Here is a 27,825-nt window from a genome sequence, read left to right as displayed (position 1 = left end):
AAGAAAAGACACCGCTAAACAAAGGCCGGATGGAGTCCGGAGTAACTCTGCTGCCTCATTATAGTACATGGCTCCCTCGGGGGTTTCATCTCAATTGCGTCATTCAGAGATTTAGATGGATAAATGTGATCCCAAACATTATATAAAATGTTCCCAATAAAAATCAAACTCAATTTAAAAAAAGCAAGTCCCCACTCAGGTCTGTCATCTGTGAACAGTAATATAGTGGGGCTCTTACGTTACTGGTAGCACAAAGGCTCTGGAAAAGCGCTCCCCACCCCCCAAAAGAAATTTAGCGAATTTTGCACTCCCAAAGCCAAATGCCCCCTCCTTTCTGAGCCCCACAGTGTGCCTAAACCACATTTAGCATTAACATTTTGTCATTTCTGTAGCAATGAGAGCCCGCCTGGCACAATGTACTGGGCACTACAATAGCAGATTTGCTGTTTTCACTCCACGACATCCACTTCTGCTGGTTTCTGAAAAACCCCCATGGAGTCAAAATTATCACTACATTTGTAGATAAGTTCCCAAAGGGGAATACATTCCAAAATGGGGTCACTTGAGGGGGTATTCTGCTCTTCTAGCACTTAGGGGCTCTGTATATGGAGTCTGTAAACTATTCTAGGAAAATCTGTTCTGCAGGAGGCAAATACTCCGTCCCCTTTTTTCTTCACTGCCCAAACGGTATAAAATTCTGTGACACACCCGTGGTGTCAATATGATCACTACAACCTTAGATGAATTCATTGGGAAGTGTAGTTTGTAAATTGGGGTCACTTATTGGGGTTTCTGCTGTTCTGGCACTTTAGGGACTCTGCCAGTGGGTCATGGCACCTGCAAACCATAACAGTATAATCTGGATTAAATTATGACACTCCTTCCCTTTTTAGTTTTGCACTGTGCCTCAAAATTAGTGCCTGACTACATGTAGGGTATTGGCGTACTCAGGAGAACTGCACAACAAACTGAGAGGTTCATTTTTTCCTATTAGCCATGAAAATTAAAAACTTGGGCCTAAAACAACATTTTAGCCGTAAAAATGTAATTATTCATTCTTTACCACCCAATGTTATAAATTTCTGTGAAGCATATGTGGTGTCAATATGCTCACTGCGCCCCCAGATTAATTCATTGAGAGGTGGAGTTTGTAAAATGGGGTCACTTATAGGGGGTTCTGCTATTTTGGCAACTCATGGGCTTTGCCAGTGTGACATGGCACCCTCAAACCGTTTCAGCAAAATTTGAACTCCAATATGGCGCTTCTTCCCTTCTGAGCTTAGCACTGTGCCTCAAAAGTAGTTTTCGACCACATATGGTCAAGGCTGTGGAGTCGGTATAAAATGGACCGACAAAATATATAATAGATATATATATAATAAATTTGGTTCATTAGTATAATGCAACATGTGCTATAAATATTTTTAGAAGAACTTGGGAAAGTTATGAAATGTCTTATAAATGTCTGTTCTATTCCGGATCTAAGGATTATGGCTTCTAGTTGAGATAAATCTGTGCTGCAATTTATCAACATGCTCAGCAGTGAGGCAGTGCTGTGGAGTAAGAAGTCAGGGAAATTGAGTATGAGTGAGTGGTTTGGCTTACCGCCTCAACAGCCCTGTATATGGGGGATCGGCATACTCAGCAGAAGTTGCTCAACAAATTATATGGCGCGATTTCTCCTGTTACCCTTTTGAAAATTTAAAAAAAAATTGGGGCTTAAAGAACACTTTTGTGGGAAAAATTTGTTTTTTTTTATTTTTGTTTTTTTATTTCACAGTTCAAAGTTATAATCTTCTGGGGATTCAAGGTGCTCACCACACTTTTAGATACTTTCCTTGGCGAGGTATAATTTCTAAAATGGCATCTCTTGTCAGGGGTTTCCACTGTTTAGGCACATCAAGGGCTCTCTAAACTTGAAATGGCGTCCGCTAATGATTCCAGCCAATTTTGTGTTCAAAAAGTCAAACTGTGCTCCTTCACTTCCAAGCCCTGCTGTGCACCCAAACAGTAGTTTTCCTCCACATATGGGGTATTTGGGTACTCGAAAGAAATTGCACAACAATTTTTGGGGTTAAATTTCTTGGAAAAATGAGAAATGAGAAATCGCTGGTCAAGTGTTAACCCTTTTATCTTCCTACCAAAAAAACTGTATGTTTCAAAAATTTGTGCTGATGTAAAAGTAGACTTGTGGGAAATGTTATTAATTATTTTGTGTCACACAACTCTCTGGTTTAAGGGCATAAAAATTAAATTTGAAAACTGCAATATTTTCCAAATTTTCACCAAGTTTTTTTCACAAATAAATCCAAGTTATATTGAACAAATTTAACCCCTATCATGAAGTACAATATGTCACGAAAAAACAGTCTCTGAATCAGTGGGATCCATTGAAGTGTTCCAGAGTTATTACCACATAAAGTGATGCTGGTTAGAATTGTATTTGGCCTGGTCATGAATGTGAAAACGGCGTTTTTGGTGGTGAAGGAGTTAAACGACAAGGCAGAGTCAAGGGCTGCACTGAGGAAATGGACTCAGCATAAAGCATAATGTTTATTTGTGATGGTTAATGGTTAGATCTGGTAGGGGAGGTTGTGTAAGATGGAGGAAGCATTGCGTTTGGTTTTGTCCTCATTGAATTTTAGAAAGCATGATGAGAAGGAGAATATGGCTGATAAATGATCTTTGATTTTGACAAGCTGAGAGGTGACATTTTAGCCAGAAAGGTAAATTTGAGTGTCATCAGCATATAGGTGGTACGGGAAGTTATGGGACTTTTGAGTTGTGCCAGGCCAAAGGTATAGATGGTGAAGAGTAGGTGTCCCAGGCCAGGCCAAAGGTATGGATGGTGAAGAGTGGGTGTCCCAGGCTAGAGCCTCGAAAGACACCAACAGAGACTGAAGGGTGAGGAAATAGCATGGGAATGGGAGATGCTAAATGTGCTTTTAATGAGGTATGAGGAGATCCAGGAAAGGGCCAGGACTGTGATGCTAAGAGAATATTATCTGTTGTAGGAGGCAGTGGTTGACTGTGTCGAGAAGAAAGGACAGGTCTAGTAGGAAGAGAGGAGGAGGAATATAAAATATTGTCTGGTAGCTTTGGTGGTTAGTAAGTAATTAGTAATTTTGGTTAGGGCAGTTTCAGTGGAGTGGTGTGTATGTGTGCTAGGTTCTAGGTTGTTTAATAGTAAGTTGGATGAGAGAAGGGAGGAAAGTTAAATTTTGACAAGCTGTTTAACCCCTTTAAAGCTCTTGCCGTATTAGTACGCACATTTGCGTACCCCCGGTTCAGTGAGGGCTCCGGCGCCGAGCCCTCACTGAACCGAGCACATGTCAGCTGATTCTTACAGGTGACATGTGCCCGCAACAGCCGCGGGTGGAATCGCGATCCACCCACGGCTGTTAACCTGTTAAATGCCGCTGTCAATCTCCGACAGCGGCATTTAACACGCGCTTCCGGGTAGCGCGTCATAAGCCCCGCCCACCGGCGAGCCCATCACGTGATCGCGGGTCACCGATGGGTGGGCATGACAACCCATGGTCTGCAGCAGACGCCTGTGGTTGTCATGATCTGGTCGCTATGAGCGCCACCTAGTGGTCGGCGCTCATAGCACAGGACCATTTCTGCTGCATGCAGGGGATCTGCTCGTCCCCTGTATGTAGCAGAGACGATCAGACAACTGCTGCTTCTAGTCTCCTATGGAGACTATTGAAGCATGCAGTAAGTGAAAAAAAAATGTTTTTAAAAATATAACAAAAATAAAAAAAATTTATAAGTTTAAATCACCCCCCTTTCGCCCCATTCAAAATAAAATATATAAAAAAAAAAACCCACATACACATATTTGGTATCGCCGCGTTCAGAATCGCCCGATCTACCAATAAAAAAAAAAATTAATCCAATCGGTAAACGGCGTAACGAGAAAAAAATTATAAACGCCAGAATTACGTTTTTTGGTCGCCGCAAAATTGCAATAAAATGCAATAACGGGCGATCAAAACATCGGATCTACCCCAAAATGTTATGAATAAAAACGTCAGCCCGGCGCGCAAAAAATAAGCCCTCACCCAGTCCCGGATCACGAAAAATGGAGACGCTACAGGTCTCGGAAAATGGCGCTATTTTTTTAAAGTTTTTTTTTTACCAAATTTTGGAATTTTTTTCACCACTTAAATATAAATAACCTATACATGTTTGGTGTCTACGAACTCGTAATGACCTGGAGAATAAGAATGGCAGGTCAGTTTTAGCATTCAGTGAACGTGGTAAAAAAAAAAAAAAAAAAAAACTGTGGTATTGCACTTTTTTTGCAATTTTATCGCACTTGGAATTTTTTTCCCGTTTTCCCGTACACGATATGGTAAAACTAGTAATGGCGTTGAAAAGTACAACTTGTCCCGCAAAAAATAAGCCCTCACACGGTCATATTGTCCAAAAACTAAAAACGCTATGGCTCTGGGAACAAGGGGAGCAAAAAACGAAAAAGCAAAAACGACAAAACCCAAGGTTGCGAAGGGGTTAAGGAGTTTGAAGCTAACAGGGGTCGCGATATGGGGCGATAACTAGACATAGAGTTAAGTCAAGGTATGGCTTTTTCCGGATGGATGTGATGGATCCATGTTTGAAAGTGAAAGGTAAAACACCGGATGTTAATTTGCTCAAGAGATGGGTTAAAGCAAGGAAGAGCTGGGTGCTGAGGTGTGAGAGGAAATAGGATGGGCTATGGTCAAATGCACAAGTGGTGAGGTATTATTTGATTCAAAGATGAGTAAGTTTTCTTCAGTGAAGGTGGGAAGGCAGGTTATGGGAGAAGGGGACTGGTCTGTTATATGAAGGGTTTGTGGTAGTTGAACAATATTCATCTGACTTGAGCAATCTTCTTTTTGAAATGTGTGGCGAAGTCTTCTGCAGAAATGAAGGAGGTCTGTGAGGGCAATGGTGGATTGAGGAGAGAGTTAAAGGTGTTAAATAACAGGTTATAAGATAGTGGATATGACTGTTGTGAAGTTTTTGTTTTTAGCAGAGGTGAGGGCCGACTTGATAGTGGTAAAGTCTTCAAAGCTATGTATTCTTGGCACAGCTTATTTGTGAGGTTGGTGTGCCAGTCGTCTTTATTGATTCGTCACCTACTGCTATGCAGAAAAGGGGCGACCAAGTCAATAGATGATGTGAGTGTGGCATTGTAGAAAACAGTGGCTGTGTTGTGGAGTGAAGATATGGTGGATAGCGGTATAAGGGTGCCAGAGAGTGTGAGTGTCTAGATGTGAGAGGTTTCTGCTAACTTCTGGAATAAGGGGCAGGTGAACAAGACAGGGATGAGAATGTGAATAGATTGTGGTCAGATGGAGGGAGACATGAATTTGTGAAGTTTGATAGGGAACAGGAGGGTAAAGATAAGTTCTAAGGTATGTACATCTGTATGGGTGGATATGGAGGACAATTGTGTGAGACCAATGGGTGAAGTGAGTGATAGTAGTTTGGAGACTGTTGATTGGTGGGTGTCTATGGGGATGTTGTCTAAGGGGTAACATTTCTCTTTGTGGAGAGTGACACATCGGCTCTGGCATGCCAAGGTAAGGAGGCTTATTTGCCGTGCAATGCTCCTCTGGGAAATTGACTATGCAAATTGCTTCTTCAGAGATAAAGAGGACTTAAACTCAATAGCACCACCTATTGGAAGCAGCAATCCTACAAGTCACAATCAACCCTTTAGCGAGTTGTGCAATAGGACTTAGGATAATAGCCAAATCAGAATCTCAATTTGCAGACAGTGTTTCGGGCTGTTGGCCCTTTTCAGTGCAAAGTATGAGAACTGATTTGGCTAGGTGAGAGGCTCTGGACTGAGGTCTAAGGGGTAACATTTCTCCTTGTGGAGAGTGACGCACCGGCTCTGGCATGCCAAGGTAAGGAGACTTATTCGCCGTGCAATGCTCCTCTGGGAAATTTAAGAAGCAAATTGGAAATTTAATTTGCAGACTCGATAGCGCCACATATTGGAAGCAGCAAACACCAAAACACTGTGACTTGTAGGATTGGTGCTTCCAATAGGTGGCGCTATCGAGTTTAAGTCCTCTTTTTCTCTGAAGAGCCAATTTTCATATGGAGATGTTGAAATCGATCATGATGATGGTGGGAATGTCATCAGAAAGAAAGCGTAGAAGCTAAGTGAAGTGATCGATAAATGAAGTGTCAGAGTTTGGCATATGATTTCCGCTTGGAGGTAGAAGTGAAAGTTAGATAAGGACAGAGAGCACTTCTAAAGAAGGTAAGGTCAAGGTGTAATTTGGTTGAATGTGCATTTGTTAAAAAGGAAAGGCCAACTCGACCACCACGTTTTTTGCCAGGGCGAGGAGTGTGGGTGAATCCCACCAAAACATATTGCCGCAAAAAAGGAGTCAATCCTGTTTCTGTGAGGTCCAGGAAGATAGAATGTGAGAAGAAAAGATTTAGTCAATGACATGACATGACAGATGGAGCGGGTATTCCAGAGTGGTTCAGTGATAGGAGAAATAATAAAGGGTGTTATCTGCGGAGGATCAGGATTGTGAGATGTATACATTGGAAGAGTCAAGTGCATGGCTTGTTTTGCGTTTTAAAAGGTGGGATTTGAGGTTTAGGAGCAGATCAGCAGGTTGGGGGGTTGGAGGGAAGGAGAGATAAATGTTTGGTGGGTTATGGCGTTTGGGCATGGTGCAGAAGAGTAAGGATTAGTAGTGCAATAACTAAAAGTTCATGCAAGCATGGTAATAGGGTGGTTGTGGGAAAATGGAAGAGGGAGGTGCAATTAGTAATAACTAACTAATAATAAGTAACTTTTACCTTCTGGCACATTTCTGGCATATTTCAATTGTGCTGCTCTTGAACGCACTGCATGCGTAGACAACCAATATTACGAGGCAAAAGACACACAGTTTTCCTATTATACAGTACAGACCAAAAGTTTGGACACACCTTCTCATTTAAAGATTTTTCTGTATTTTCATGACTTTGAAAATTGTACATCCACACTGAAGGCATCAAAACTATGAATTAACACATGTGGAATTATATACTTAACAAAAAAGTGTGAAACAACTGAAAATATGTCTTATATTCTAGGTTCTTCAAAGTAGCCATCTTTTGCTTTGATGACTGCTTTGCACACTCTTGGCATTCTCTTGATGAGCTTCAAGAGGTAGTCACCGGAAATGGTCTTCCAACAATCTTGAAGGAGTTCCCAGAGATGCTTAGCACTTGTTGGCCCTTTTGCCTTCACTCTGCGGTCCAGCTCACCCCAAACCATCCCTTTGGAAGTGCATTGAGGTGAAGGGTGCATTGCTGGAAAAAAAAAAAAAAACTCTTTAAATCTTAGTTTGCGAGTGTGAACGAGCTGCGTGTGTCCGGAGCGTAAGTGTGTGACTTGTTTTTTAGTGACTTGGATTCAGAGAGTTTGGAAGGGAGGACTTAGGACTGAATTGCTGACTGTATTTCATTAATTCTTTACTTTTCACTTAACATTCTGTCCATTGCAATCCCCATTAGAAAATGAGCTCCATTATTGACAATGCTATCCAGTGTACATCTTGCCACATGTATGTATTCCTTGAACAGTCAGTCGAGGTTGCTTACTGCTGCGCGGGATGTGTGCACGTTGTACGTTTGGAAGCCCAGATACTGGATCTAAATGAGCAGCTGGCAACACTGAGATCCATTGACAACATGGAAAGGAGTCTGCTGCTCACTGAGCAGCAGCTCACTGGGGTAGATATGGGGGAGGGTGGTAATCGGGGGCAGCAGGACAGTGAGGTCGCTAATTGGGTGACAGTTAGAAGGGGGGGTAGAGAGAAGAGTGCCAGGGAGGCTAGTCCTGATCTTGCACACCCCAATAAGTTTGCAAAGTTGGCAGATGAAGGGAGTGACGGTACAGGGGTAGCACTACTGCAGCAAGGCATGTCCTCTGAAAGCCGGAGGAGTGTCAGCTCCAGTAAAGAGGGAAATAGGAGAGTAGGGCAGGCCAGGCAGGTGCTGGTAGTGGGGGACTCAATTATTAGGGGAACAGATAGGGCAATCTGTCACAAAGACAGGGATCGTCGAACAGTGTGCTGCCTACCTGGTGCTAGAGTCCGGCACATCGCTGATCGGGTTGACAGATTACTGGGAGGGGCTGGTGAGGACCCAGCGGTCATGGTGCACATTGGCACAAATGACAAAGTTAGAGGTAGGTGGAAGGTCCTTAAAGATGATTTCAGGGAATTAGGCTGCAAGCTGAAAGTAAGGACCTCCAAGGTGGTATTCTCTGAAATGCTACCGGTACCACGTGCCACACCAGAGAGGCAACGGGAGATTAGGGAGATAAATAAGTGGCTCAAGAACTGGTGTAGGAAGGAGGGATTTGGGTTCCTGGAGAACTGGGCCGACTTCTCAGTTGGCTACAGACTCTACGCTAGGGACCGGCTGCACCTTAATGGGGAGGGTGCAGCTGTGCTGGGGGAGAAAATGGCTAGAAGGTTGGAGGAGTGTTTAAACTAGGGATTGGGGGGGAGGGTATTAATTTTATAAGTGGGGAAGATAGTACAGATAGAGACCTGGGCACAAATAAAGAAATTGGGGGTGGGGTTAGAACAGTCAATAAAGTAAGAAGGAATAGAGGTAGAGAGAGATACATAAAATGCATGTACACTAATGCCAGAAGCCTCACCAACAAAATGGAGGAATTAGAATTAATTTTGTTGGAAAATAATTATGACATGTTAGGGATATCTGAGACGTGGCTGGACGAGAGCCATGACGGGGCAGTTAATTTACAGGGCTATAGTCTTTTCAGAAATGACCGTACAAACAAGCGAGGGGGGTGTGTTTATATGTAAAATCATCCTTAAAACCTGTCTTGCGGGAGGATATATGTGAATCTAATGAAAATGTAGAGTCCCTGTGGGTGGAGATAAGGGGAGGGGGAAAAATAATAAATTACTGATAGGGGTTTGTTATAAGTCTCCAAAAATAATGGAAGTAGCGGAGAATATCCTCGTAAAGCAAATAGATGAAGCAGCGACTCAAGGAGAAGTCATTATTATGGGAGACTTCAACTACCCTGAAATACATTGGGGGACAGAAACATGTAGTTCAAGCAAAGGAAATAGGTTTTTGACTACTATGAGAGACAATTACCTTTCACAACTGGTTCAGGACCCAACAAGAAGGGGGGCACTGCTAGACCTAATATTAACCAATAGTCCAGACCGCATATCAAATATACGAGTTGGGGGTCACTTGGGTAATAGTGATCACAAAATAATACGTTTTCATGTAACCTTTAATAAGATGTGTAGTAGAGGGGTTACAAGGACACTAAACTTCAGGAAGGCAAATTTCCAACGATTAAGAGATGATCTTAGTGCAATAAACTGGGATGATATCCTGAGACATAAAGCTACACAAAGCAAATGGGAGACATTTATTAACATCCTGAATAGGACCTGTGCACAATATATACCCCTTGGGAATAAACATGCTAGAAATAGGAGGAAACCACTATGGCTAAATAGAGCTGTAAGGGGCGCAATAAGTGACAAAAAGAAAGCATTTAGAGAACTAAAGCAAGTAGGTAGTGATGAGGCATTAAATAAATATAGAAAATTAAATAAAGTATGTAAAAAACAAATCAAGGCAGCAAAGATTGAGGCAGAGAGAATCATTGCCAGAGAAAGTAAACATAACCCCAAAATATTCTTTAACTACATAAATAGTAAAAAACTAAAAAATTATAGTGTTGGCCCCCTTAAAAATAGTCTGGGTGAAATGGTGGATGAGGATGAGGAAAAAGCCAATATGCTAAATGATTTTTTTTCAACCGTATTTACACAAGAAAATCGCATGACAGAAAACATGATTAGTGATAACAAAAATTCTCCAGTAAATGTCACTTGCTTAACCCAGCAGGAAGTACGGCGGCGTCTAAAAATCACTAAAGTTGACAAATCCCCGGGCCCGGATGGGATACACCCGCGAGTACTGCAGGAATTAAGTAACGTCATAGATAGACCATTATATTTAATCTTTAAGGATTCCATAATAACAGGGTCTGTACCACAGGACTGGCGTATAGCAAATGTGGTGCCAGTATTCAAAAAGGGGACAAAAACTGAACTTGGAAATTATAGGCCGGTTAGCTTAACCTCTACTGCGGGTAAAATTCTGGAGGGTTTCCTAAGAGATGCTATAATAGAGTATCTGAAGAAGAATAACCTCATGACCCAATATCAACATGGGTTTACGAGGGACCGTTCCTGTCAAACTTATCTGACCAGTTTTTATGAGGAGGCAAGTTCTGGACTGGACCAAGGAAATGCAGTGGATGTTGTGTATATGGACTTTTCAAAAGCTTTTGATACGGTTCCACACAAAAGGTTGATACATAAAATGAGAACAGTGGGGATAGGGGAAAATATATGTATGTGGGTTAAGAATTGGCTCAGTGATAGGAAACAAAGGGTGGTTATTAATGGAAAACACTCAGACTGGGTCACAGTTAACAGTGGGGTACCACAGGGGTCAGTATTGGGCCCCCTTCTTTTTAACATATTTATTAATGACCTTGTAGGGGGCATACAGAGTAATATTTCAATATTTGCAGATGACACTAAACTCTGCAGGGTAATCAATACAGAGGAGGACAATTTTATATTACAGGAGGATCTATGTAAACTAGAAGCTTGGGCTGATAAATGGCAAATGAGCTTTAATGGGGATAAATGTAAGGTAATGCACCTGGGCAGAGGAAATAAAATGTATAATTATATGCTTAATTGTAAAACACTGGGCAAAACTGAAGCTGAAAAAGACCTGGGTGTATTGGTGGACGACAAGCTCATGTTTAGTGGCTAGTGTCAGGCAGCTGCTGCAAAGGCAAATAAAATAATGGGATGCATTAAAAGAGGCATAGATGCTCATGAAGAGAACATAATTTTACCTCTATACAAGTCATTAGTGCGACCACACTTAGAATACTGTGTACAGTTCTGGTCTCCGGTGTATAAGAAAGACATAGCTGAACTAGATCGGGTGCAGAGAAGAGTGACCAAGGTTATTAGAGGACTGGGGGGTCTGCAATACCAAAACAGGTTATTACACTTGGGGTTATTTACTGTGGAAAAAAGAAGGCTTAGGGGTGATCTTATTACTATGTACAAGTATATGAGGGGACAGTACAAAGACCTTTCTACTGATCTTTTTACTCTGAGGCCTGAGACGGGGACAAGGGGGCATCTTCTACGTCTGGAGGAAAGAATGTTTAATCATAATCACAGACGGGGATTCTTTACTGTAAGAGCAGTGAGACTATGGAACTCTCTGCCGCATGATGTTGTAATGAGTGATTCACTATTACAATTTAAGAAGGGCATAGATGCCTTTCTTGAAAAGTATAATATTACAGGTTATAAATACTAGATTCCTTGATAGGGCGTTGATCCAGGGAACTAGTCTGATTGTCATATGGAGTCGGGAAGGAATTTTTTTTCCCCAATGTGGAGCTTAGTGTTTGCCACATGGGTTTTTTTTGCCTTCCTCTGGATCAACAAGTTAGGCTATGGGTTGAACTAGATGGACTTAGTCTTCCTTCAACCTTAAAAACTATGTTACTATGTATTGGGTTCAGGTCTGGTGACTGTGGAGGCCAGGTCATCTGGCGTATCACCCCATCACTCTCCTAATTGGTCAAATAGCCCTTACACAGCCTAGAGGTGTTTGGGGTCTTTGCCCTGTTGAAAAATAAATGATGGTCCAACTAAACGCAAACCGGATGGAATAGCATGCCGCTGCAAGATGCTGTGGTAGCCATGCTGGTTCAGTATGCCTTTAGTTTTGAATAAATCCCCAACAGTGTCACCAGCAAAGTTCCCCCACACCATCACACCTCCTCCTCCATGCTTCACGGTGGGAACCAGGCATGTAGCGTCCATCCGTTCACCTTTTCTGAGTCTCACAAAGACACGGTGGTTGGAACCAAAGATCTCAAATTTGGACTCATCAGACCAAAGCACAGATTTCCACTGGTCTAATGTTCATTCCTTGTGTTCTTTAGCCCAAACAAGTCTCTTCTGCTTGTTGCCTGTCCTTATCAGTGGTTTCCTAGCAGCTATTTTACCATGAAGGCCTGCTGCACAAAGTCTCCTCTTAACAGTTGTTGTAGAGATGTGTCTGCTGCTAGAACTCTGTGTGGCATTGACCTGGTCTCTAATCTGAGCTTCTGTTAACCTGCGATTTCTGAGGCTGGTGACTCAGATAAACTTAACCTCAGAAGCAGAGGTGACTCTTGGTCTTCCTTTCCTGGGGCAATCCTCATGTGAGCCAGTTTCTTTGTAGCGCTTGATGGTTTTTGCAACTGCACTTGGGGACACTTTCAAAGTTTTCCCAATTTTTCGGACTGACTGACCTTCATTTATTAAAGTAATGATGGCCACTCGTTTTTCTTTACTTAGCTGCTTTTTTCTTGCCATAATACAAATTCTAACAGTCTATTCAGTAGGACTGTCAGCTGTGTATCCACCTGACTTCTGCACAACACAACTGATGGTCCCAACCCCATTTATAAGGCAAGAAATCCCACTTATTAAACCTGACAGGGCACACCTGTGAAGTGAAAACCATTTCCGGTGACTACCTCTTGAAGCTCATCAAGAGAATGCCAAGAGTGTGCAAAGTAGTCATCCAAGCAAAAGGTGGCTACTTTGAAGAACCTAGAATATAAGACATATTTTCAGTTGTTTCACACTTTTTTGTTAAGTATATAATTCCACATGTGCTAATTCATAGTTTTGATGCCTTCAGTGTGAATGTACAATTTTCAAAGTCATGAAAATACAGAAAAATCTTTAAATGAGAAGGTGTGTCCAAACTTTTGGTCTGTACTGTATATATGAAATATCTTTTGTAGTTTGTGTTGTGTATGTATACCAGCTAACGCTCTCACTTCCTCTTGATTGTTTGTACGTCCTAAGGTGGGGACAGTGACTCCAGCGCTGATTGGGCGCATGGCTCACGTGACGTAACAACCTCGCATGAGCCCCGGGAAAGCGCAAATGCCGACACCACTGGAACGCTATCGGCACCAGAGGTGACTATAAGTGTTTTTTATTTTAACGGAGGAAAACACTCAGATTGAGAAGGGGTTGTCCTTGTAGTGGACAATCCTTTTAATATATTCACTTTTAGGGTATATGTACATGATATCTTTTTCAGACAGAATTGGCCTAGAACCTACCTGAAAAAGTGCTAAATCCGCCAAATAGAATCAACATATTCACTGTAATATCAAAACTACTTCATGGGCATATGTTCACTCCTTTTTGATTTGCTTTTCAGCGTAAAAGAGGGATACATGTAGAAATAAAGAGATTAAATAGAGACCAAGCGAAGTATAGCGATCGGACAGCATGGTGGCTCAGTGGTTAGCACTGTTGTTCTGCAGTGCTGGGATCCTAGGTTTAAATCCCACCAAGGACAACATCTGAAAAGAGTTTGCATGTCCCCTCATGTTTGAGTGGGTTTCCTCCCACACACCAAAGACATACTAATAAAGAATTTAGATTGTAAGCGCCGAAGTGACAGTGAAAATGATGTCTGCAAAGTGCTATGGAATATGATGACGCTATATAAGCAATGCATAATGAATAAATAGAGATATACAATCCTCAGCATTGAAATTGCAACTCCAAGAAGGAAAAGTATTGGAATTATGGAAATTACAGGATTGATAGACATGTTAACATTATACAAATGATTATTAAAAATGTTGCTTCCATTTTTAACCCCTTTACCCCCCGAAGGCTGTTTGCACATTAATGACCAGGGCAATTTCTACAATTCTGACCAGTCATTTTGAGGTAATGACTCTGGAACGCTTAAACGGATCCCATTGATTCTGAGATTGTTTTTTCGTGACATATTGTACTTCATGATAGTGGTAAAATTTATTTGATATGACTGGAGTCAAATTGGAAACTTGACAAAAAAAATTAAAATGTCATGCCCTTAAATCAAAGAGAGATGTCACACAAATTCATTAATAAATAACATTTCCCACATGTCTACTTTACGTCAGCACAATTTTGAAACCAACTTTTTTTTTTGTTAGGAAGTCAAAAGGGTTAAAAGTTGACCAGCGATTTCTCATTTTTCTAATAAATTTACAAAACCATTTTTTAGGGACCACATCACATTTGAAGTGACTTTGAGGGGCCTTTATGACAGAAAATACCCAAAAGTGACACTATTCTAAAAACTGAACCCTCAATGTGCTAAAAACCACATTCAAGAAATTTATTAACCCTCCATTTTTGGAACTAAACTCTTCAGGGAACTTATCTAGATGAACCTTTGAACCCCCAGGTACTTTACAGAAATTTATAACATTGAGCCATAAAAAAAAAAAAAATGTTTACATTTTTCCCAAAAACTGTTTTTCAACCCCAAATTTTGCGTTTTCATAAGAATAACAGAAGAGATTGCACCAAACCATTTCTCCTGAGTAAGCTAATACACCATATGTGGGGGAAAACCCACTGTTTGGGTGCACGGCAGGGCTCAGAAGGGATTGACCTCTCTTTGACTTTTTGAATGTAAAATTTGCTTGAATAATTAGCGGATGCCACGTCGCGTTTGGAGAGCCCCTGATGTGCCTAAACAGTGGAAACTCCCACAAGCGACACCATTTTGGAATCTAAACCCTTCAGGGAACTTATCTAGATGTGTGGTGAGCACTTTGAACCCACAGGTGCTTAACAGAATTTTACAACATGGATCTGTAAAAATGAAAAACTATATATTTCCCACAAAAATGTTTTTTTAGCCCCGAATATTTTCATTTTCACAAGGATAGCAGTAGAAAATAAACCCCAAAATTTGTTATGCAAAGCTCAGAAGGGGAGAAGCGCCATATTGGAGTTCATGGTTTCCTGGTCTGTTTTGACGGTGCCATGACACATTGGCAGAGCCCCTTAGGTACAGCAGAACTCCCCATAAGAGACTCCATTTTACAAACTACACCTCTCAATGAATTCATCTAGTGGTGCAATGGGCATGTTGACACCACATGTGCCTCACAGAATTTTACACCATTGGGTGTTGAAGAAAGAATAATTACATTTTTACCACCAAAGTTTTGTTTTAGCCCTAGATTTTACATTTTCACACTGGGGAATGGGTAAAAATGGCACCAAAATTTGTCACATTTTTGCTGAATATAGAAATACCCCATATATGGCTGTACAGTATTGCTTAGCCACACGGCAAGACTCAGGATGGATGAAATGCTCTTTGCCTCCTGGAGCACAGATTTTCCCAGAATAGTATGCAGACTCCATATACAGAGACCCTAAGTGCTAGAAGAGCAGAATCCCCCCTCAAATTAACCCATTTTGGAAATTACACCCCTTTAGAAATGTATCTACAGGTGTGGATTTTAACTACATGGGTGTTTTCCAGAAACAAGCAGCAGAGGATGTTGCTGAGTGAAAATTGCAAACTGCCGTTGTAGTGACCAGAATGTTGTAGTGACCAGTACATCATGCCGAACTCATGTTTTCGGAGACATGCACCCGTAAATTAGGCAGGCTCTCATTGCTACAGAAATGTCAAACATGTGGATGCTAACTGCGGTTTAGGCACGCTGTGGGGCTCAAAAGGGAGTTGAGCATTTGTATTTGGGAGCACAGAATTTGCTGAATTTCTTTTGGGGGGCAAGAACCATTTTGCTATTCCAGAGCATTTGTGCTACTAGTAAAGTGGAAGCCCCCTATATTTCTGGTAACAGATGACGGACCTGAGTGGGTACTTGCTTTTTTTTGTGGATTGAGTCAAAGCTTTTATTTTGATCCAAAATGGTATGTAAAATGTTCCCATTTATCCTATGCTCTACGCTGAGCACTGATATTGGGGTTTCCATTTAAATCTCCGAGTGACGTAATTCAGATGAAACCACTGAGGGATCCATTCTCTTTAATGAGGCAGCAGAGTTACTCTGGACTGTTTGGCCTCTGTTTAGCGGTGTCCTTTTCTTCAGAGGTTCACAAAACTCTGGCCACCAGCACGCCTAATAAAAAGACAGACACCGTGGTATCACAGACCAGACGGCGTCCACGGTGCCTCCATCTGCTTCATTACAGGGAAACTTCTGCCAGGGATTCCCTCTGAATTACCTATTTCAGAGATTTAAACGGAAACATCGATGTAAACGCTCAGCCTTACTGCGATCTTTGGGAGGCAGAATGAAAGAATCAGCAGGTGAAGAATTGGTTTTATTTATTTTTCACGCTGTTCCTCTTGCGGTATAAGTGATTAGACCACTTTTATTCTTTGGGCCGGTGCTATTATAGTGATACCAGATTTATATGTTTGGCTGCTGTCACAAACTAAAAAAAAACGCTTTATTTGCAAAAACTTGTTATTGCATCGCCATATTTGAGAGCTATCATTTTTCCATATTTCGACCGACAGTCATATAAGGGCTTTTTTTTTTCGCGGGACAAGTTGACGTTTTTATTGGTACCATTTTCAGGCATGTGACATTTTTTGAGCGCTTTCAATTCTGATTTTTGGGAGGCAGAATAAGCAAAAACCAACAATTCAGAAATTGTTTTTTGGGAAGGGGATTTTATGTTACGCGCGTGGTAAAATTGATAAGGCAGCTTTATTATTCAGGTCAGTACATTTATATAGTTTTTATATGTTTTTACACAATAGAAACAAACTTATAGAAAAAATAATTATATTTTTTTTGCATCGCTTTATTCTGAGATCTATACGTTTTTTTTTTATTTTTCGGCTCATGGAGCTGTATGGCGTCTTGTTTTCTGTGGGACGATGACGTTTTCAGCAGGACAGTTTTTATTTACATTCATCTTTTTGATTCTTTTTCCATAATATTTATTCATGGGTGTATATACAGGGTGGTCCAAAAGTAGGTGGACAGAATATAATAACATTTATTTTGATTTATATATAAAATTATATTTACTAACACAAGCATAACATTGACAATTAAATTTTATTCTGAACAATAACACAAAAGCCCTTAAATTTTATCAACGCAGGTGCTCAAACTGTTTTCCATTACAATTTGCACAGCTTTGAAGTCGCCTCTTACGCTTCGACAAACTTTTTTGCACAAGTCTCTTTGGGTATTAATTTCTTGAAATGCATCTCTTATGTAATTTTGGATGAGTCTGTGAGGAATGAAAAGTGGAATCTGATTGGTTGCTAAGGGCAACTGAGCCAGTTTCACTTTACACCATGTTTGATAAATCTCCTCTTTCATAACCTTATTACACTTTCTGTCCACCTACTTTTGGACCATCCAGTATATATACACCCATGAATGAATACACCCATATATACAGGGCGGTCCAAAAGTAGGTGGACAGAAAGTGTAATAAGGTTATGAAGGGGGAGATTTATCAAACATGGTGTAAATATGTATGTAGCCTCTTTGGAATTGGGAATTTCACGAGCTTCTGTCATGTGAATCCTGCAATCTATTGGGTGGAAAGCTTATCGTCCACGTCTAATTCATGGTTTATTGGAGAATGATCCAGACAGGCGGCTGCAATTTAGTGAGATTATGCTTAACGAAATTGAAGAAAATGCAGTAATTTTAGATAACATTATGTGGAGTGGTGAAGCTTCTTTCAAATTATCCGACAATATTAACAGACATAATTGTATTTACTGTTATAATGAGAACATACATTTAACATTAGAGCAACAACTAAATGAGCCTGGTGTCAATGTTTGGGGTGGTATTTCAAGTTTTGGTGTTTTAGGACCAATATTTTTTGATGGAACAGTCACAGGAGATAAGTATCTCGAAATTCTAATGAATCAAGTTGTTCCCCAGTTACAGCAACAGCCTAATTCAAATGACCTTTATTTCCAACAAGATGGGGCCCCTCCACATTATTCAAGAGTAGTCAGCGAGTATCTTAATGAAACATTTCCTAATAATTGGATTGGCCGAAGAGGCCCACTTCATTGGCCGGCACGTTCACCAGACTTGACCCCAGTGGATTTTTTCTTTTGGGGAGTACTCAAGGACAAAGTTTATAGTCGAAAACCAAAAAGTGTCAGTGATTTAAACAATTACATAAGAGATGCATTTCAAGAAATTAATACCCAAAGAGACTTGTGCAAAAAAGTTTGTCGAAGCGTAAGAGGCAGACTTCAAAGCTGTGCAAATTGTAATGGAAAACAGTTTGAGCACCTGCGTTGATAAAATGTAAGGGCTTTTGTATTATTGTTCAGAATAAAATTGAATTGTCAATGTTATGCTTGTGTTAGTAAATATAATTTTATATATAAATCAAAATAAATGTTATTTTCTGTCCACCTACTTTTGGACCACCCTGTATGTAATAATGTAATTTTTTCTTTGTTATTTTGTGGTTGTTTTTTTTTTCTTACTTAGTCCCACTATGGACTTTCACTTTCTACAGTCTGATCGCTGCTACAATCCCTGACAGAAGTTATGTCGCTTATCCATGTTATGTAAATAAAAGCTTATAACCTGACGTTAAATTCATCTATTGGTTGTATAAATTACTCTTTTGAAAGCTGAAACCCTCCCAAATTTGGTTTAGATAAGGAAAATAAATTGGCATCAATGCTGAAATATTGATCATTTAATGAGCACAGAATGGTCAGATTTTGGCAAAACAAAAGTTTTGTCGCCTGGTCATATAATGCACCCAATCCTAGTTTACATCCTCACCAGTGCTCAGTAAATGATCGGTTAATTAGTGAGTGTGTATAAAAAGAAACCCAGCACCCCAGACCTTCACTTGAACTGCAACTTGAGCTCTGACAACATGCCAAAAATCCACCCTGTTACCAAAGCCTTGATTATCAAGATGCTGAAGACCAGATCCACTGCATCTTTAATGTGTCTCAGCGTCAAGTACAAAGAATTAAAAAAAAGATTTGAAGAAACTGGAGATGTGTTTGACAAGCCCAGGTTCGGCAGACCCCGCAAAAAGGAGTAACGTTTGTTGGTTAGAAAATCCAAAGCAAGCCCCTCTTCCACTACAGCAGAGCTCCAACAGGCCTGGTCACCTCAAGTCCCTGTATCAACTAGAACAGTTTGTAGGATTCTTTCTCAAAATTGCCTCCATGGTCGAATCAGTGCCCAGAAGCCAGCACTAAACAAAAGGCAAATAAAAAAAACGTGTGGCATTTGCAAAGTCCCACAGCCTGCTAAACAGATAGACGCTGGAAAAGTGGCAGAAGGTGGATTTTTCTGATGAATCTTCAGTAGAATTACACCACAGCCGCCGCAAATACTGCAGAAGACCTCCTGGAGCCCTTATGGAACCAAAATATACCCAGAAAACGGTTACATTTGGTGGTGAAAAGATCATGGTCTGAGGTTACTTTCAGTGTGGGGGTGTGCGAAACATTTGCAAGGTGGAAGGCAATATCAAGAGCTTAAAATATCAAGAAGTATTAGCTACCTCTTACATACCAAATCATAAAAGGGGTCAAATTCTGCAGCAGGATGGTGCTCCATCTCATTCATCCATCCATCTCTACAACAAAGTTCCTCCAGGCAAAAAAGATGAAGGTGCTCAAGGACTGGCCAGCCCAGTCACCAGACATGAACATCATTGAGCATGTTTGGGGTAAGATGAAAGCGGAAGGCAAAACCAAAGAATCTAGATGACCTCTGGGAGGCATGTAAGACGGCATTCTTTGCTATTCCTGATGACTTCATTAATAAATACTATGAATCATTGTTGAACCGCATGGATGCAGTCCTTCAAGCTCATGGAAGTCACACAAAATATTAAATATGACTCTAATAGCACCACAAATTGATTCACCAATGTTATGCAACAGAATCAGCTGACACCTGGCGATCCATGAGACGAACCTATGCATACTTGGTCATTAAAACCAAGGGCACAGGGACGTATAGATACGTCTCACATCAGAAAGGGGTTCAAAAAAATCTTGATTTTTTTTTTTCAGTGTAGAGTACGAGCACCATGCGCAGAAATACCTGTGCTGACACACCTTGGCATGTTATCAATAAGATTATTAATGGTTGTCAGAGGAATGCTCTGCTTTGCTAACTGCACTTGGAAAGCAAATTATCAAGATTCGCTGCTGTCAGCAACCTCTACAGTTACCGACCAATGACATCCAAGATATGCACTATGGGAGACAAGTCCCTAGACACTGCAGGCCATGGAAGAGCATTTAGGCCAGGCTGGTTGCTTGCAGTAGTATGAGGAACATGCGGCCTGGTGTTTTTGTGCTGAAAAAATGACTGCTGGGACACTTTGGAAAAATAACCATACCACATGTCCTATGATCAAAATCAATACATGAAAATTTGGTAATTTGCGGATTTTAGCAACACCTGCTATTTCCTTGACTTGCATAATCTTATGATTTTTCCTTATTGGTGAACAAGGGAGCAATTTTTGGTGTTTATACAATGATTTCACTTTTTCTTTTTGGAATGTTCACATTGTAGACTGTGGCTGCAAAACCACAAAGGAACACATATGGAAACAAGACATAAAACAACACTGAAATCAAAATGTTTTTAAACTTTAGATTCCTTAAAGTACACTCCTTTTACAGAATTCTATCACATAGTCACTTGTAATGGCTTTCTAACAGTGCAGGCCTTTCCAGAGGTGCTGAGCACTTGTTGGCTTTTTAGCCTTCACTCTGCGGCTCAGCTCATCCCAAACAATCCCAATTGGGCTGAGGTCGGGTTATTGTGGAGCCCATGTCATCTGACATAGCACTCAATCCCTATTCTTATTGGTCACATAACCCAAACCACACCTCCAGGCTATATAGAGGCCATTATCCTATTGCAACACAAAAAGTGAGCAGCCCCTTTAACACTTTCTAGTTTACAGCCTATTCCTTAGGAGACCAATCACCACTGCTGTCCTTATTGTACACAATGTGTTAAAAGTATCCAGGATTACCGCACACTCTATTAATCTTGGCCAGCTTTAAAACTCAATAGAAAAAAGCCTGTAAGCACTGTGCATTTTCTGCTCTCTGGCAGCGGTTGTCAGTCTCCAAGACAGCAAGCTGTAAATAAGTCTTAATATCTGGAGAATGGTTGAAAATTTTGCAATATTGCTTCTATCAAAACAAGCACTATCAAACAATACCTGTATATGAAAATGGGAATAATCCTTTAAAGAAGACCCATCATCAGGTCAAAAGGGGCCAGATTTATTTTGTGTTTTTTTCTGCTGCTCCCTTGAGTATTGTTTTTTTAACTTTATTTCATATGTCTTATGGTTCCAGACATATGAGCCTTTTTGTCTGCTGCTAATTTTCATGGTCTTTACTGAAGGGGTGTTGCTTGCAGGTTAATTATACTGAGCAGCTGAAAGAAACGGCAAAAGAAATTGCTGAGCCATGCAACCTGAATAAAGACAGAAAAATGAGTACTAACTACTAAGGCCTGTGACTCTGCAACCATATGGCAGATATTTAAACGAAGAAAGTTTACTCATGAGCAGCAGTAATAAAATGAGCAAAAACTGTCCATTTTTGACTTCGAGGCAAATCTTCTCTAACAACAATGATCTGTTTTAATTAAATCTTTCTTCTGCAGCAGAACTATGAAAATGGCCAGTCGAAGATAGACATTGATGTTTTGGTACAAGGCGATGAAGTCTATTATGTGGATTTACTTAAAATGAAGTTGGAGAATTCAAAGTATGTGATATTCTTTATATTTTTTGTGTATAAAATAAATCTGTAAATCTTGTATGTGTCGGATGACTGTGTGTATAAAGAAGAATGGTGTTTTTTGTGTTTACAGGTTGTTAGAAATAATTTTTGTATCAGTTAACATAATATGGATATCTTGAATGATAATACATTGTAGTTCCTCTCAGCTGATTTATGGCCACTGACTACATCAAAGTTGACTGTGCGGGGATGTGAAAAAGCCTATAAAAGCCAAACTAACATATTTAATGAAACCCAATTGCAAAAAATGATTTGACTCAAGTACATGCTTTTTAAAAAAAATGGGGACCTGTCATTCGATACCTGCTGATGCAATACTGAGACAGCGGTCAGTCAGTGCTGAATCATGGTTACAGTCGCCACTCACTATGTGAATGGTGGCTGAAGCTGCTCTGGCCACATCTCTACAATTGAAAGCCTGAGGCTGCTGGGAGGAATAATGTTTAATTCTCACCTTGGAGCGGGGCTCTCAGTGCATCGGCCACACAGCTTTTGAATGCAGAATTACTCCATAGCTACAGGTTAATAGCATTTTTTTACGTCACAGGTTCTCTTTAAATGAGGAAATGGCCATCTCAGTCCTGTCCCAGCTATCTGGTATTTGACATATATCCTATAAATATCCTCTTGATTTTTGTCTGTATATAAAATATACAACCTTTTGTAAGCCCATATACTGTCTTGTTTTTATAGGAGCCATGATTTATAATTTATTAAGTTTTCTGTTTAAATAAGTTATATAGTGTCCACAGATCATATTAGTTTAAATAGTCTGCCACCTCCAATTCACTCTTCAGACGGAGTATGTGGCCTTGTAAGGAGATAGAGCAATAAAATCCTTCTTTTGTTTTTACATCTATTCTGTTGCCCCCAAAAAGTAACTTTGTTGCATGCTCGATGATGGCTAAATGTCTTTGAAAAAATATTCTAATTTGAGAGTCCTCAGTGGTAGATAACTTTCTAAAGTTTAACTTAAAAAATGGTAACAAATAGCAAGCTTTCGAGACTACTCTGGCATAAAATAACAAAATCTGAAGTCACACATTTATGCATTACAGGATATAGGAATAGTGCAGTGAATAAGACAAGTGATGTGAAGCTGAACTATCAATATGGTACAGTAAATATTGGAGCAGTTCATAGATAAGTAGAGTGTCCTTTAACGTAGTAATTTCAATGCTGTACAAGTAAGGACGGCGTCCTGTGAAAGTTGTATTGTCCTGTTATTGAGGTCTGGTCCAGGGTCGTGATGCCCCCAATAGGTCTGAGGGGCGTATTGCTTAATTGATGCAAAAAGACATAAAACCAAGCAATGCATTCATTCCTGCTCTGAATGTGTGAAAGGTCATCATAAGTTTTTATTCCCAGACTTTTCAGTCTCTCTGGGATGTGAAGTTACCATATTTTTCGGACCATAAGATGCACTTTTTTCCCCCCAAATTTGGAAGGAAAATGGGGGGTGCGTCTTATGGTCCAAACGTAGAGTGTACCTTATGGTTGCAGTGGTGGTGCAGCGGGATTGCAGGGTCCTCTGTTCCCTCCTTCCTTCAGGAATCTGGCGGTAGCAGAAGTGATGAGATGCTGCGGGCCAGTGTGTGGCTGAGTCTGATAAGCAGCGAGGCAGAGTGGCGTGCGCGGCCACCGTTCTGAAGCAGTTATCTACAGGAAAATGGTCGCTCAAGCCGGCGCATGCGCAGACTGGAAGCTCGGGCAGCCATTTTCCTGTAGATCACAGCTTCAGGAAGATGGCCGCGCACACCGCTCACCGTCCCCCGACCAGACATCGGGCCACACCCTGGCCCCCATTCCCTGCCAGACACTGGCCCACAGGCCTCAGCACTCTCACCTCTTCTGCTGCAGCCGCCAGGGAGGGAACGGAGGACCCTGCGATCCTGCTTCAAAACCACTGCAACTCCCTGCTGCTTGAACACCGGCTTCCTGAAGGAGCCATCCTCCTGTGACCCTCGCTTCTCCGCCCCCCAGGAAAGGTACCTATTCAGACTAAAAGACAGACCACCATCTTATGAAAAATATTTTTTTCCTTTATTTCACCCCAAAATTTGGCGTGCGTCTTGTGGTCCGGTGCATTTTATAGTCTGAAAAATATGGTACCTTTCAATACCATCAATTTCAAATTCATGGCCAAACTTGTGATGACATATTCAGAGCAGGAATTTAGGAATGAATGTGTTGCTTATCGCCACCAAAGTGTGGATTTCTCAGGGGTAGAATCACCTCTACTGCCCCTGAGGAAGCCACACTTTGGTAGCAATACATGTAGGGCTCTTCCCTCATCTAACCTTTGCCTTGTACACAGGTCTTTGTGCAACAGAACTGTTTATCTGTCTTACTAACCTTTATGGCTATTTGAATGCATGATCTAATTGTGCTGGCTATTTTTACATATTTATTTTTGGTTTATAAAATATTTTGTCTCTATATTGACTTTCCCAGACATGCATCATTGTCATTATTTTGCATGTACATATGATATGAATTTTATCCTGTGCACCATTATGCCATAGGCATATGAGGTTAAGCATTGGCTCTGTTGTGGGCATGCTTGCAGCTATGTGTTAATAGCCTTTAACTTTTTAATTTATTTTTATCGTTGTGGTTTCGTTGTCTTCACTATTTAAGAAATATTGGATATTTGTAGGTGATCACCTTTTATTTGCATACCTCTTTTCCTTCAATATTTACACTTTTTTTTCAGCATACTTTAGGTGGATCCCTTATATTTATTGGGTGGTATCCTCTTCTTTTCTTCTTTATGCATTAATTTACGGCGGTGCTGAACAAAGCCCAGCAAACTTCAATTTTATATTTAAAGTCATTGGTCATGAAGAGGTTAATGTTTTGGGAAGTCTGTTTGATAGTGTAATTTTTGTGTATTCCTTAATTTATTTATTTTTTTAACTCTACTCTTTTAAGTAAGGAGATGGAGAAGCTAAAAGATGAATTATCCCTCCAAAGAATGAAAGCCTTAGCAGAAAGCCATCGAGTCTTGGAGCTGGAACGGAAGCTTTTTAACACTGATAGAAATCTTAAACTCTCCCAGAGTGAAAACATGAAACTTCGCATCAGCCTGGATGAACTGAAGATGAAATATGAGCCTGATGGTACAAATAAAATTTATATACGACCTCAGATTAAGCAAATTAAAAATGCTTAGAAGAGTTTATAGAAAAAGACCATCTCTTCTAGAGAGCCGTAATTTTTCTGAGTGGGGATCCCCTACAATTTTTAATCACTTCACTGCTTTGTTTTACTTGCGGAACTTGCATTATGACAATTTGATTCAAATACATGTTCAGTTTCTTGAATTATACTACATACTCTTTTACTTTATAGAAGTTTGTGCTTCTCCTCATTTAGGAGATTCAGGTTTGTCTGTATTTGTTTTTCAAGTTTAAGTGGTGAAATAGAAAATAATATATTGCAATATTAGGCTTTGTACACGTGGTGTTTTAACCTTTCGCTGTAGCAGCCAGTTTTAATTTTCCTAATAAAGCCCCTTTTTTCCAAATCTGTTATAATTGTGTGGTACACCTAGGAATATTAATTGCTTTTGTTTTCCTTTGTGCTAGGCCATGATCTCAACTTTTTGGACCACTCTTTTGACAACCCAAGAATATTACTTTACTCTAGGCTATTGCACATGACGAAAGAGCTAAAATTCTAAGGAACGCTGCCAGAAGCTGATGTCTGGCCACACATCATGTTTAGAAAACTAAATAATACAAAGGATGTACTACCACACTTGCAACAAAAAAGGTGGTGGTGGGGGGGTGTTGTGATGGGCTCCAATGTAGGATAAATATCAGGCGCCTATAGATATCATTAACAATCAACAAATGGCATCTCTAATCAAAAGGATTTGCTGATGCACATGCTCCTGTATTGGCAGTGGGGCCCCTGCTCTGTGAACCCCTTCTACAACTGATAGGATGTGTGCGGGAGGAGGGGATACAGTCAATTGTTGGCCAGATCACTAATTAGAAAACGGTGCACCGGCAGATCTACACAGATCGATATGTGCACAAATTGCAAATGTCAGGATGGGTAAAACCTGAGTGCTAGAGTACCTGGGAGCTTTGGTACACCCTCCTGTGTAGCGCTTGAGCCCACGAGTAAATCCTGCTGCAGAGGTATGATGCGGGAACCCTGAAGAAGGACAGCTCCTTTGAAACGCATCGGTTACTGTAGCCCGCCCTAGGTTCCGTAGCCCATCAGCAGTGATGTCACATTTTCTACACGCCCCCCCTTGCACGACGAGCAGTGAGCGGTGCGGCTTCCGGTCGCAGCACGCTGCAGTCAGCACGCCATTTGGGAAGCACAGTGAGAGGGCACATTCGAGAGAACGCTCCCGCATCATACCTCTGCAGCAGGATTTACTCGTGGACTCAAGCACTACAGAGGAGAAAGTACCGAAGCTCTCAGATACTCCAGCACTCGGGTTTTACCCAACCTGACATTTGCAATTTGTGCACATATCGATCTGTGGATATCTGCCTGTGCACCGTTTTTTAAGAAGCGATCTGGCCAACCATTGACTATATCCATCCTCCTGCACACATCCTATCAGTTGTGGAAGGGGTCCAAAGGGCAGGGGCCCCACTACCAATACAGGAGCATGTGCATCAGCAAATTCTTTTGATTAGAGATGGCATTTGTTGGTTGTTAATGATATCTATAGGCGCCTGATATTTATCCTACATTGAAGCCCATCACAACACCACCCCACCCCCTCCTTTTTTGTTGCAAGCGCGGCAGTACATCCTTTTTATTATTATTGTCACTATTTTCAGGCAGCTCAACTACCAGCAGCTTCAGCTATTTTACACAGTGCAGTGCGAGTGTATCTACATGTTTAGAAACCTATAGAGAGATACAAAATCCAAATTTTGAAATCTAATAAATAACCTTTATATAATATAATTAAAAGACAAGGGAGAAATTGCCGCAAAAAATAATTTAAAAACATATGTCAATGGTGTGGGGATCAGTATGCAAAAACATTATCATCATGTGTGTGTGTGTGTATATATACTGTATATACAGTTGTGCTCAAAAGTTTACATACCCCGGTAGAATTTTTGCTTTTTTGGCCAGTTTCAGAGAATATGAATGATAACAAAAAAATTTTTTTCTCAAAACTCCTTCCACGACAGCATTGGAGGATGCCGTCCATGCCCTATTTGGGGACAGGAACACATAGAGGTTAAAAGCCCCTCCCCACCATAAGTCACCAGTGTTTTCCTGTCCCCCTTGGGGCATGGAGAGGTCCTGCAGTGCTATCTGGCCGGCAGGGCAGCATTGTGTTTTAAAGGTTTTTACTTGCCGGGCAGTGGTCGGTCGGGGCGCTCCCTCCTCCCTCCATGCTGCTCCTGATGGGGACCATCCCGGTCTTCCTGTGCTCCATAGAGGATAAAGCAGGCCGGGCAACTTTCATGCCAGAGGCCTGTTTCAACTCTTCGGCATCTCCTCCATACTCCAGCGGTCTGGGCGCGCGCGGCAAGTGATGTCATCAAAGGTCCTAGTTACTTCCGGGCTATGCGTTCCACTCTGGAACGCACAATGTTTGCACGCTTTCTAGAGCCAGCATACAGGGGATGGCGCGCCCGTTTGGCCCGTAGGTGACCGAAAGGAGGAGGGAACAGGTGTTCCTTGCTGGGGGCACGTTTTTTTCCTTTAAAAACCCACCGGAAGACGTCACTGGGTATCTCCATCATGGAGGGTGATACCCCTGGGCTGTCGAGCCCAGCACGCCCCCCGGCTACAGTGAGTAGTACTGGGGGTTGGTCACTAAGGGGTTAACTCAGCCTTTCTTTTGAGATGACACTAGTTTACCCCTCCTTCTAGTTACATGGGTTTCCCTACTCTTCCCCTCTCTTAGGAAGACAAGGCCCCTGCTACTAAGAAGGATAAAAACCAGTCCCGTAGATGTGGTATCTGCGCTAAAAACTGCCTCATCCCATAGGAAGAAATTGTACCAGCCCTGCACGGATAATATAGTTAAAGAAGAAAAACCCTCATTAATAGAGGAGCTTAGGTTGCTGG

General features: G+C 41.1%; 1 protein-coding gene across 10 annotated transcripts in view; it reads left to right on the top strand.

The window, feature by feature from the left end:
• SPDL1 (spindle apparatus coiled-coil protein 1) overlaps positions 1-27,825 on the top strand; it is a 466,199-nt gene that overhangs the window by 416,130 nt on the left and 22,244 nt on the right. For 8 of the 10 annotated variants that reach the window (XM_073651106.1, XM_073651101.1, XM_073651105.1 and 5 more), the window contains 2 exons: positions 21,623-21,726; positions 24,697-24,884. In XM_073651106.1, the coding sequence (XP_073507207.1) occupies positions 21,623-21,726; positions 24,697-24,884 (292 nt within the window). The remainder of the gene's footprint in view (positions 1-21,622; positions 21,727-24,696; positions 24,885-27,825) is intronic. The other 2 variants (XM_073651099.1, XM_073651097.1) reach the window with 1 other exon arrangement.

This window comes from Phyllobates terribilis, unplaced genomic scaffold (assembly GCF_046119375.1).
Source record: "Phyllobates terribilis strain yellow unplaced genomic scaffold, ASM4611937v1 Scaffold_11__3_contigs__length_659146591, whole genome shotgun sequence".
NCBI lineage: Eukaryota > Metazoa > Chordata > Amphibia > Anura > Dendrobatidae > Phyllobates > Phyllobates terribilis.
The sequence above is the reverse complement of the archived record's forward strand: the minus strand, read 5'-3'. Positions and strand labels throughout refer to the sequence as shown.